Raw genomic sequence first — 12,060 nt, 5'->3', positions numbered from 1 at the left:
ATCTCTCCCTATTTCTGTAACCTCCCTCAGCAATTACACCCCTGCCCCCCCACACCCCACCACCCCTCTCCCCCCCCACATCATCTTGCCATTTGCCGCTGTACCTTCACCTGCCTATGCCTCAAGCTCTGGAACCCTCTCCCTAAATTCCTCCACCTTTCCACTTTCCCTTCCTGCTTGGAGACAAGCAGCCAACTCCTTCTTTTCCAACCTTAATCTTTGGCATCCACTTTTTACTTACGCCTGAAGTGCCTGGAGACTTTTTTCTACATTATGGACACAACAGAAGCGCAAGTTGCTGTATACAGACAGAAAGCCCTGGTGATAACTTTCTAATGTGAACGTCACCTTTGTAGTAATTTAAAATGGGATTAACGCTTTCCATACATGGCTTGGAATCTCATTATACAATATTAATATTAAATATGTTAATATATTCATAGCCATATCCTTCCCATTTTAATAACGGTGTTAACCCATTTATTCTAAATACTTCTGCTCAAATAGCGAACACAAGAATTTCATTCAAATGATATAATGAATTCATGATTAATATTGCACTGTGTGATTTCAACCCATTGTCGTCCTTCCTCTTGGAATTATTTTCCATTTTGATGCAGAGTTGGCTGAAATTAGCTTTGAGAAGTTTCTTACCGGTCAGTCCTGTAACAGCCAACATTTCATCCCATTGCTCCTGGTTCAGGATGGCAGTCTGCACAGAATATAAGGGAGTCATTGTTGATGCAGTCGGGGTTATTGTACAGAACAAAAACCAGAATAATTCACTCCAAAATTCATTTCCTCATTAATAAGATGTACCTTCCTTACTACAGGATAAATATTCAATTTGAAGAGGAGAGAACACTGGGAACTATTGTCTGTGAAAAGTGTGTACTATTATAGCTATCAGATAATGCTTTTGCCTCTGAGTTTAAAGGTAGAGGGTTTAAGCCCTACTCCAGTATTTAAGGGCATAATTTACAACAATACTTCAATGAAATGTGTGAATGCTCCGCACTATCAGATGTTGCATTAATTGTCTCAGATGAGATTTTAAATCACGGTTCTGTACCAGGTGGATGTTGACAATTAAATTCAACTATGTCAACCAACATCACCCAAAAAAAGGATAACCACACATTCTTATTGTTGTTTATGGGATCTTGCTGTGTGCACAATGGTTGCCTCATTTGCCAGTATAGCAGTCACTGGACTTCAATCCACATCATTAAATGTAGAGCACTTTGAGGCTTCTGATATAATCTTTTTCTTGTTTTTAATCACCCCCAAATTTCCCTCACAGAAAAACCCAGCGATTCAAACATTTTAGTTTATCTTCTTACTGTTCCTTTTGTTTTCCAAAATTTCCCTTATGCTGCCACGCAGAGCAGTTCCTCCACACCAGTACTATCTTCCCACTGATCATAAATAGCCTTGATTGATTTTACTTTTGGTATTTTTCTACAAACATTAAGTGATGATAAAATAGAGTGCAGATAGTAAATCAGTTATGAGAATTATCAGTTAAGACAGTGTAAGGGAGCAGGATTAACATTGGCAGAGATACAGTTATTGAGCAGAGCTGCCTTAGCATCTTCTGATTACAGGTTAATTCAGCTCCCACACACTGGCAGAATACAGTAGCTCATTCATACTGCTGTTCCTGCCGTCATTAGTACTCACTGTCTAAACAAGAATATTTAAACATGACCAACAAACATGTGACTCACTAGCTATGACTCTATGAATAGCAATTTGACGATTCAAAAGGAATATTTATTGATGGTGGAGCAGCCTTAATTGTATGGTTTAGTTTCACCTGTGTCCCAGTAAACTCATTCCCATAAATTCCTGTTTGTGCTATTTTAGTTTAACCCATTTAAAATAAGATAGGTTAACAACTGCGTTAAAATTATAGACAGAAACTCACATGAACATGTTAACCAGTGCAGTAAAAGCTGAACCTTTGAGAATTCAAACCCAACCCTGCATTCACCAGTTGGAGTAAATCTTAAAATCTGCTCAACTTCTTTGTTGCTAGCCACAAATGCTACTTACCCTTGATAAAATTAATTTGAGCTGGCATCAAATTCCAAACAGAGTGATAAAGTTCTTTTTGTAAACCTACAAGGCCCAGTGACAGGACAGTGAGGGCCCTTCCAGCAATGCTTTGCAATTTTAATGATTAAACAATTCATAATCTGCCAATAGATTTCAACTCTATCCTTTTTTAAACATGTCTAGTGCTGAGACTTAAGGCTGAATTTTATGAGCCCTCCGGCATTGGGGGTCGTGGCAGGATGGCTCAGAAAATTCTTCCAGGAGGGGCCCGCCACGACCTCTGCGCCGAGAAGGCCCCATCGCCTTTTACCAGCGGCGGCGAGGCCTCGGTGCGCACCCACCGCCATTCAGCGGCAGGGCTTTGATTTTAAAGTTAAAACTAAGTTTAAAAAATGAAAATTAAGTTACCTTGTCCCGGCGGCCATCCCACGCCATTATTCTGGCCATCGGCCGTAACTCCTGCACCTTCGGAACTCCATACGGAGTTTCGAGGTGTCACACTGGTGGGGAAGGGGAGCAGTGAGATTATCAGTGCAGGGGGAGGGGAGCAGGGAAAACACTTTTTATTGGCTCTGGGGATGGTGGGATGGGATTGAAGGGCAAATATTATGAGGTTGTGGGGGAATGTTCGGGTTGGGAATAAAGTTCATTTTGTTGATATTGCCTCGAAAACAAGCACTTGGGGTGGGGTGGGAAAGGGCCTTCAGCATTTATTTAATTTTTTTACAAACAATGCACCACAATATAACTTTGAAAATTAAAATTTCTTCTAAAGGCTTGAAGCCCTTTAAAAATGGCGCCAGCGCCTGCACGGTGGCACCAGATGCCACGGCCAGGGACGGAGCGGCCTACCCAATGACATAGATGGGCGGCCGCTCCACCCCCTCCACTTAAATGAGCCCCCGCCTGAAGAACACCGGGATCAGAGCTCATAAATTTCAACCCTTAAAGTTCAGAAAACATTCTCACTTGTTTTTGAACGTAAATGCACTGAGGAAGTTGACAGCACTGTCGGCCCAGCAGTGGCCAGTGTGGGCAGTGCTGTAGGAAGTGAGCAGGCTTGAAGAAATACAACATTATAACTTCAGTTCCACTGCTTCACTCAAGGATAACCAAATTTCTGCCTTCTGTGGAAAAGAATCGCATAATCAACTCAACTGTGTAAGAGGAAATGACCATGTATATCATTACAGCTATTTTTTATACTCAAAAGAGTAAATTATCCAGTCATTTGAATTAATCAACATTAACATAGGAAAGTAGGAATTTGGTGCGTATAGATAGATAATTTTAATTAACTACCTTTGAATTAAGAGTTGACCTATATAGTAAAGGTTATTGGGGAGTAGGTGGAAATGTGGAGTAATCAGTTCAGCCATGAACTTATTGAATGGCGGAGCAGTCTCGAGGGCCTGAGTGGCCTACTCCTGCTCCTAACTCGTATGTTCGTATGTCGACAGAAATGGAAACTGAGTAGGATTCTTCATTTTCAGGTGGACTTTTAATTTATCTAGCAGTTTCATGGTTTCCGTTATAGACTATTAATTTCCATTGGGATACTCCCGATTGTCAACCGGAACTCTAGGTGAATATCTGCGGAAACTCTAGAGAAAAGTCGTCAGTCCTCGTCACACTTCTACTCTGGGGTTTCCATGGATTATACACCAAGGTTAGGGTGGACAATTGGGAGAGCCCTGTGGGAATTCAAGCCCACGGGAAACAAAAAGGTCTTATGTTCAATCGGTAGCCTTTGCTGAGTGAGCTGATCTCAGCCAGGGCAGTGCTGGTGGTGTAATAGTTCCCTTCAGCAACCCTGAAATACGATTGGGGGATGGGAGCAGGGAATTAGTTGGAGTTGCTGAACCTAACTGGTATTCGCATTCGTTACCAAGCAAAAATATTCAAAAAGTGACCAACAAAATTCGACACTAAAGCCATGTTAATACTGTGCCTTCTGCTGTGTCACTTGGTGAACCACAGGAGAGCTACCCTTTTCTACGTTTATTTAAGGTATACATATATTTTCATATTTTGCTCCAGCACTGTGGGGGATGAGAAGAGAAAAAGCTGCATACCCCACTAAACAATATAGAACCATACAGCTTTACAGCAAATAGAGGCAATTTGGCCCATTATGTTAATGTTGGCTCTTTGCTAGAGCAATACATAACTAATCTCACAGCCAAGCTCTCTCCCCTGAGTCCTGCATCTTTCTGTCCTTCAAATATTTTTCTTCCCTTAAAAGACACCTAACATGAGCACAGGCAGACACTGCTGGCAGGGATAACTGTGGAGACTCCACAACAGGGTTACATAAACCAACTGGTCACAGATGCTGAATCCATCACTGAGCAGAAGAATGCTACAGGTAGATCAGCAACTTTGTGGGGTACTGACAGATGGCATGCAAGAAAACACCTGTTGAGCACAAGCATTTAATTCAGTCCACAAAAGTACATCCATTACTTGATTGTCAGCTTTGTGGATTCAAACCAAGTGATTAAATCCATCAGTCATGCAACATTCTTGGCAACAAACTGAACTTCTTCATTAACCTGAGCATTGTTTAGAAAAGTTGCAATATCTGTTATAACCTTTGTTTACAGTGTCAATGTGAGCTCTTCAGAGATGAGGTCTGAGTAATATTTCATGATATTGTACATTTTTATTTTATTTTTATATTTAGAGATACAGCACTGAAACAGGCCCTTTGGCCCACCAGGTCTGTGCCAACCAACAATCACCCATTTATACTAATCCTGCATTAATCCCATACTCCCTACTACATCCCCACCATTCTTCTACCACCTACCTACACTAGAGGCAATTTACAATGGCCAATTTACCTATCAACCTGCAAGTCTTTGGCAGTGGGAGAAAACCAGAGCACCCGGCAAAAACTCACGCAGTCACAGGGAGAACTTGCAAACTCCACACAAGCAGTACCCAGAACTGAACCTGGGTCGCTGGAGCTGTGAGGCTGCAGTACTAACCACTGCGCCACTGTGCCACCCAATAAACATTTTTTACTTTCTCTCTTAATCCCATCTTTCCCTTTATTTTGCTTTTTATTTAGAGATACAGCACTGAAACAGGCCCTTCAGCCCACCGAGTCTGTGCCAACCAACAATCACCCATTTATACTAATCCTACATTAATCCCATATTCCCTACTACATCCCCACCATTCTTCTACCACCTACCTACACTAGGGGCAATTTACAATGGCCAATTTACTGATCAACCTGCAAGTCTTTGGCTGTGGGAGGAAACCGGAGCACCCTGCGGAAACCCACGCAGTCACAGGGAGAACTTGCAAACTCCACACATGCATGAACCCAGAACAAAACCCAGGTTGCTGGTGCTGTGAGGCTGTGGTGCTAACCACTGTGCCACTATGATACTGCACTGTCCGAAATCAAGAATTCCAGCACGTAATTACTGGCTCTGAAGGAAGGGTGATATTCTGTTCCCCAATTTTAGCCATTTAGCCGCATTTGCAATGTGTTGCCTGTATCAAGGCTTGCGGCTAGAGTATTGGTTGAAGACCTTTTTAATGTAGCTGACCAGTTTGTCAACTTCACCAAACTCGCTTTTCCACAGTTCACTGACAAGAGAAATTAATGTGCATGTTACGTCAATGTATTTTGGTGAATGATAATTTTCTTTAATCCACTGACTAGAAGTCTGAATTTATTTTTGTTAAAAGACATTGAAAAAAGAAAAGCTTAGGATGGTCACCTAATTTGCAACACTGTATCCTACACTGTAATACTTGTGAGGAGGGAGACAAAATGTCTGCTCAGTCCCCAGTAAGAACCAAGACCAAGGAAGTTGAAAGGAACTGCCTGTTCTTTCAGCAAGCAGAAAAATACTGCGAACTGCTGCCTGTTCTTTCAGCAAGCAGAGAAATACTGTGAACTGCTATGTTTGAATGACTGACTAACTGTCATGTGTCAAGCCCCTCCCCATCTGTGGTTTTAAGCCTGTGTTTTTTCTGCAGCAGAGGAGAAGCAATTGGACTCTGACATGTGCAGACCCTAAATGGGGATCCCCCCACTCTCTCTCCAGTCTAGCTTGAAAGCTTTCAAATCCTGCCTGTTGACTGACCACCGTTGCATACTCTGGCTATAATCAGAACCCCGTTGGAGGAAATCATCTGCATCACTGTCTCCAAGGGACCCACCGAAACAGTCATGTACCTCTTCAAACTAAAAGCCTCAGGACCACCAAAGTCAGCTAGAAACTTGACAATTCACCAAACTGCACAGACTGGATACCTTTTTTCTATGGACTCTACCTCAAACAATCTACCTTTTCCCTATTTATGTGTGTGTTAACCTCTAGTGTGTGTGTGTGTGTGTGTGTGTGTGTGTGTGAGAGAGAGTGAAAGTTGGCATGCTGTTATTTTAATAGTTCGGTTTCGGGACAATAAAGTTAGCCTCTCTCTTTGTTAACTCAAGAAAACCTGTCCGATTGGTTCTTGTTATGATAGAACATAGAACATAGAACATTACAGCGCAGTACAGGCCCTTCAGCCCTCGATGTTGCGCCGACCTGTGAAACCATCTGACCTACACTATTCCATTTTCATCCATATGTCTATCCAATGACCACTTAAATGCCCTTAAAGTTGGCGAGTCTACTACTGTTGCAGGCAGGGCGTTCCACGCCCCTACTACTCTCTGTGTAAAGAAACTACCTCTGACATCTGTCCTATATCTATCACCCCTCAACTTAAAGCTATGTCCCCTCATGTTTGCCATCACCATCCGAGGAAAAAGGCTCTCACTATCCACCCTGTCCAACCCTCTGATTATCTTATATGTCTCTATTAAGTCACCTCTTCTCCTCCTTCTCTCTAACGAAAACAACCTCAAGTCCCTCAGCCTTTCCTCGTAAGACCTTCCCTCCATACCAGGCAACATCCTAGTAAATCTCCTCTGCACCTTTTCCAAAGCTTCCACATCCTTCCTATAATGCGGTGACCAGAACTGCACGCAATTCTCCAGGTGCGGCCGCACCAGAGTTCTGTACAGCTGCAGCATGACCTTGTGGCTCCTAAACTCGATCCCCCTACTAATAAAAGCTAACACACCATATGCCTTCTTACAGCCCTATTAACCTGGGTGGCAACTTTCAGGGATTTATGTACCTGGACACCAAGATCTCTCTGCTCATCTACACTACCAAGAATCTTCCCATTAGCCCAGTATTCTGCAATCCTGTTACTCCTTCCGAAGTGAATCACCTCACACTTTTCCGCATTAAACTCCATTTGCCATCTCTCAGCCCAGCTCTGCAGCCTATCTATGTCCCTCTGTAACCTACAACATCCTTCGGCACTATCCACAATTCCACCGACCTTCGTGTCATCCGCAAATTTACTAACCCACCCTTCTACACCCTCATCCAGGTCATTTATAAAAATGACAAACAGCAGTGGCCCCAAAACAGATCCTTGCGGTACACCACTAGAAACTATACTCCAGGATGAACATTTACCATCAACCACCACCCTCTGTCTTCTTTCAGCTAGCCAATTTCTGATCCAAAGCACTAATTCACCTTCAATCCCATACTTTCGTATTTTCTGCAATAGCCTACCGTGGGGAACTTTATCAAACGCCTTACTGAAATCCATATACACCACATCCACTGCTTTACCCTCATCCACCTGTTTGGTCACCTTGTCAAAAAACTCAATAAGGTTTGTGAGGCACGACCTACCCTTCACAAAATCGTGCTGACTATCTCTAATGAACTTATTCTTTTCAAGATGATTATAAATCCTATCTCTTATAACCTTTTCCAACATTTTACCCACAACCGAAGTAAGGCTCACAGGTCTATAATTACCAGGGCTGTCTCTACTCCCCTTCTTGAACAAGGGAACAACATTTGCTATCCTCCAGTCTTCCGGCACTATTCCTGTCGACAATGACGACATAAAAATCAAGGACAAAGGCTCTGCAATCTCCTCCCTGGCTTCCCAGAGAATCCTAGGATAAATCCCATCTGGCCCAGGGGACTTATCTATTTTCACACTTTCCAAAATTGCTAACACCTCCTCCTTGTGAACCTCAATCCCATCTAGCCTAGTAGTCTGTATCTCAGTATTCTCCTCGACAACATTTTCTTTCTCCACTGTAAATACTGACGAAAAATATTCATTTAACATAGCAAGCAAGTAATCAAACCTACTGAATTGGCCAGTACATTTACTTTAAGAAAGAATTAAACTTGTTGTGATCAAACAAGGAGAGGGAAAAGTGGGAAGTCCTTCAAACCCTCCTCACTTGACCATAACAGGAATTTGGGGGCTCACTTCTGGGATCAAACCAAAAGACAAACAGGAAATTGGAAGCGAGAAACCCAATTGATCCCTCACAATAATTAAAAAACTTCAGTACGGGTTTTCTGGTGGTTTTCAATGCTAGAATACTAAAATGTCCACTTTCGAAGCCAGTACCTTCCTAGAACTTGGGCCAGGTTAAAAGCTCAATCTGTTAAAGAATTGAGGAATGTAGATAGGCAGGTAGAGATTACGATACAACCAAAAGCTTGAAAGCCTGAAATCCTAAAACTTGTGGCCAACCATTTTAATATTGACACTGAAGAACCAGAGACAGGCATAGAATCTGAAACAGAAAAAGCAACAGTACCTAAGGTACAAGTAGAACAGAGGAGATTAGAATTAGAATTCCAGAAGGAGAAAGAGCAGAGAGAGTTTCAAGAAAGGGAAGAAAGAGAAAATGGGAGGAAATGGAAAAAGAAAGAGCTTACCAGAAGGAAAGGAGGAAAGGAAGTAAGGCGGCTTGAACTAACTAGGGGAAGACCCAATACAACCAGTGAAGGCACCGCGAGTGAGGGAGTTACTCCGAGCTCAGGAATAAGTGCTGAGCTCTTAAAGTTCTCCCAGTTGATACCGAAGTTCAATGAGGGGGATGTGGAAATATTTTTTGTATCTTTTGAAAATCCTGCAAGACAGCTGAAGTGGCCAACTGGACACTGTTATGGCAAAGCAAACTAACAGGAAAACTTTGGAAAAGGTTTATTCACTGTTTCCTGATGAGAGTTCATCAGACTATCAGCTGACTAAAAATGCTATCCTGGACACATATGAGCTACTACCAGAGGTGTATCACCAAAAATTCTGAACCCTCCGAAAGCCACCTGAACAAACTTACATTGAGTTCGCAAGGGTTAAGCAAATCACTTTTGACCAATGGCTATGGTCACTTATGATAGAGTTCACCAAAGAAAACCTCAGAGAGTTGATCCTCCTTGAAGAGTTCAAAAACTCGCTTTCCCTTTCCATAAGAAACCATGCAGAGAAACAAAAGGTTCCAAGAGCCAAGCAAGCAGCGACCCTGGTTGATGATTTTACAATTCTTCATAAGACCTTGCCCCAAGGGAAACCCTTTCCTAGTCACCTCCAAACACCTGAAAAGGATAGAAGGTGGGAGGGTGATTGGAGGATGAACAGCCATGAGTGAGAAGGGAGAGCTGGAAACACAGGGGGCCCTCCTCAGGCCAAAAAGGAAGGTGCTGAGAGCAGACTGACATCTGGAAGCCTGTTTCTTTCCATTGTAACAAGGCAGGTCACCTTTGAGCTTACTGCCGGAAGTTACAGTGAAAACCCATAGGTTTAGTCAGGGTACACCAGACCATTGCAGGAAAAGGGGCCCTAAAAGAAAGCACAGCAGACCAGGCTGTGGCTTTAACTGCGGCAGTAAAACCCAGTAAACCTACCACTGAGAGTGTGAGGAAAAGTGACCCCATATCCCTCGAGTGAAGCAAGTAAGCCCACAGTCATACTTAGGGATACAGGGGCCACCCAATTCCTTCTGCTAGGAAAAGGCATGATATTTCCCCCAGAGAGTGTATTGAATGCTAGAGTGCTAGCAAATGGTATCGGGGGAAAGTATGTGCCCATACCTTTATAACGGCTGCACCTGTAGTGGAACCTTGTTTCAGGACTGGTAACCATGGGGATTGTCCCTAGTTTACCTGTGGATGGGGCCGACCTGCTCCTGAGTAATGACGTGGCAGGGGCGAAGGTGGTAGCATCTCCATTGGTTTTTTGAAAGACTGAAAGAGGTCAGGGAGACAGAGCAATTATAGGAAAAGGTTCCTGGCATATTTCCTGACTGTGTGGTGACCCAGTCCATGGCCAAACAAGTTCCATCAGAGGAGGCTGAACTGGCACTGCGTACAGCTGACCCTGCTCTCTGGTTATCTGAAATCTTATTTGGGAAGTTAGAGGACCCAAAGGATGGGTTAAACAGGTTTTTCTTGGTCAAGGCTCAGCAAGTCAACACAGGTTAAAAAAGTTAGCACAGACTGCCCAAGCTGAAGCTGAAGCAGAGGGAGTTCCAGAGTGCGACTATTTAAAGGATGAGGTGCTGATGAGGAAGTGGAGACCTCCTCACAGACCTGCAGATGAAAAGTGGACTGTGGTTCACCAGGTAGTGCTGCCGCTGAGGTACCATAGAGAAATATTGAGAATAGCCCACGAGATTCCAATGGCTGGACATTGGAAAAACCCAAGCCCGCATCAGACAGCATTTTCACTGGCCACAACTCCATAAGGATGTGGTAGAATTCTGTAACATTTGCCATACCTGCCAGGTTGTGGGGAAGCTTCAACCTGCAATAAAACCTGCACCCCGAATTCCCATACCAGCTTCTAGTGAACCGTTCAGCAGAGTGCTGGTAGATTGTGCGGGGCCCCTGCCGAAAACAAAAGGGGGCTACCAGTATCTTCTCACAATTATGGATGTGGCTACTCAATTTTCAGAGGCTATCCTACTAAGAGCTATCTCTGCTAAGGTAGTGGTGGAGGGGCTAACCCAATTCTTCACCTGATACAGGCTGCCTGCTGAGATCCAGTCGGATCAGGACACAAATTTTATGTCCAGTATTTTTCAAAAGGTCATGGGTAATCTGGGCATAACCCAGCTAAAGTCCTCAGCCGACCACCCACAGTCACAAGGGACTTTGGAGCAGTACCACCAGACCCTAAAGTCTGCAGGACATACTGCTATGAGTGCTTCCCATGACTGGGACAAAGAACTGGGATTTCTTTTGTTTGCTACCAGGGACTCACCCAATGAGTCCACTGGCTTTAGTCCCTTTGAATTAGTTAGCTAGTTAGTTAGAGATACAGCACTGAAACAGGCCCTTCGGCCCACCGAGTCTGTGGCGACCATCGACCACCCATTTATACCACACTAATTCCATATTCCTACCACATCCCCACCTGTCCCTATATTTCTCTACCATCTACCTATACTAGAGGCAATTTATAATGGCCAATTTACCTATCAACCTGCAAGTCTTTTGGCATGTGGGAGGAAACCGGAGCACCCGGAGGAAACCCACGCAGACACAGGGAGAACTTGCAAACTCCACACAGGCAGTACCCAGAATTGAACCCGGGTCGCTGGAGCTGTGAGGCTGCAGTGCTAACCATTGTGCCATTGTGCCGCCCTCACATGACATGAGGTGAGAAGTCCTCCAAAACTAATAAAGGAGAGGTTTTGGGGACACAGAGCCGAATCTTCCCTGTTAAACTACGTCTCCATGTTTGGAGAACAGGGAAAGCCTGTGCGGTGGCTCAGGAACACCTAAAATCCTTCCTGACAGCTATGAAAAGGCAGGCGGATAAACATGCAAAGGCAAGCACATTTCGTCCGGAGACCATATGTTCGTACTAGAACAAAGAACAAAGAACAATACAGCACAGGAACAGCCCATTCGGCCCTCCAAGCCTGCGCCGATCTTGATGCCTGTCTAAACTAAAACCTTCTGCACTTCCGGGGTCCGTATCCCTCTATTCCCATCCTATTCATGGATTTGTCAAGATGCCTCTTAAACGTCGCTATCGTACCTGCTTCCACCACCTCCCCCAGCAGCAGGTTCCAGGCACTCACCACCCTCTGTGTAAAGAACTTGCCTCGCACATCCCCTCTAAACTTTGCCCCTCTCACCTTAA

At 43.9% G+C, this 12,060-nt stretch overlaps 1 protein-coding gene across 2 annotated transcripts in view; it reads right to left on the bottom strand.

Annotated features, from left to right (window-relative positions):
• Positions 1–12,060, bottom strand: part of nme9 (NME/NM23 family member 9) — a 120,935-nt gene that overhangs the window by 83,466 nt on the left and 25,409 nt on the right. For both annotated transcript variants that reach the window (XM_068035878.1, XM_068035877.1), the window contains exon 3: positions 655–712. In XM_068035878.1, the coding sequence (XP_067891979.1) occupies positions 655–712 (58 nt within the window). The remainder of the gene's footprint in view (positions 1–654; positions 713–12,060) is intronic.

Source organism: Heterodontus francisci, chromosome 7, assembly GCF_036365525.1.
Source record: "Heterodontus francisci isolate sHetFra1 chromosome 7, sHetFra1.hap1, whole genome shotgun sequence".
Taxonomy (NCBI): Eukaryota; Metazoa; Chordata; class Chondrichthyes; order Heterodontiformes; family Heterodontidae; genus Heterodontus; species Heterodontus francisci.
This window is presented reverse-complemented; position numbering and strand designations above follow the sequence as displayed.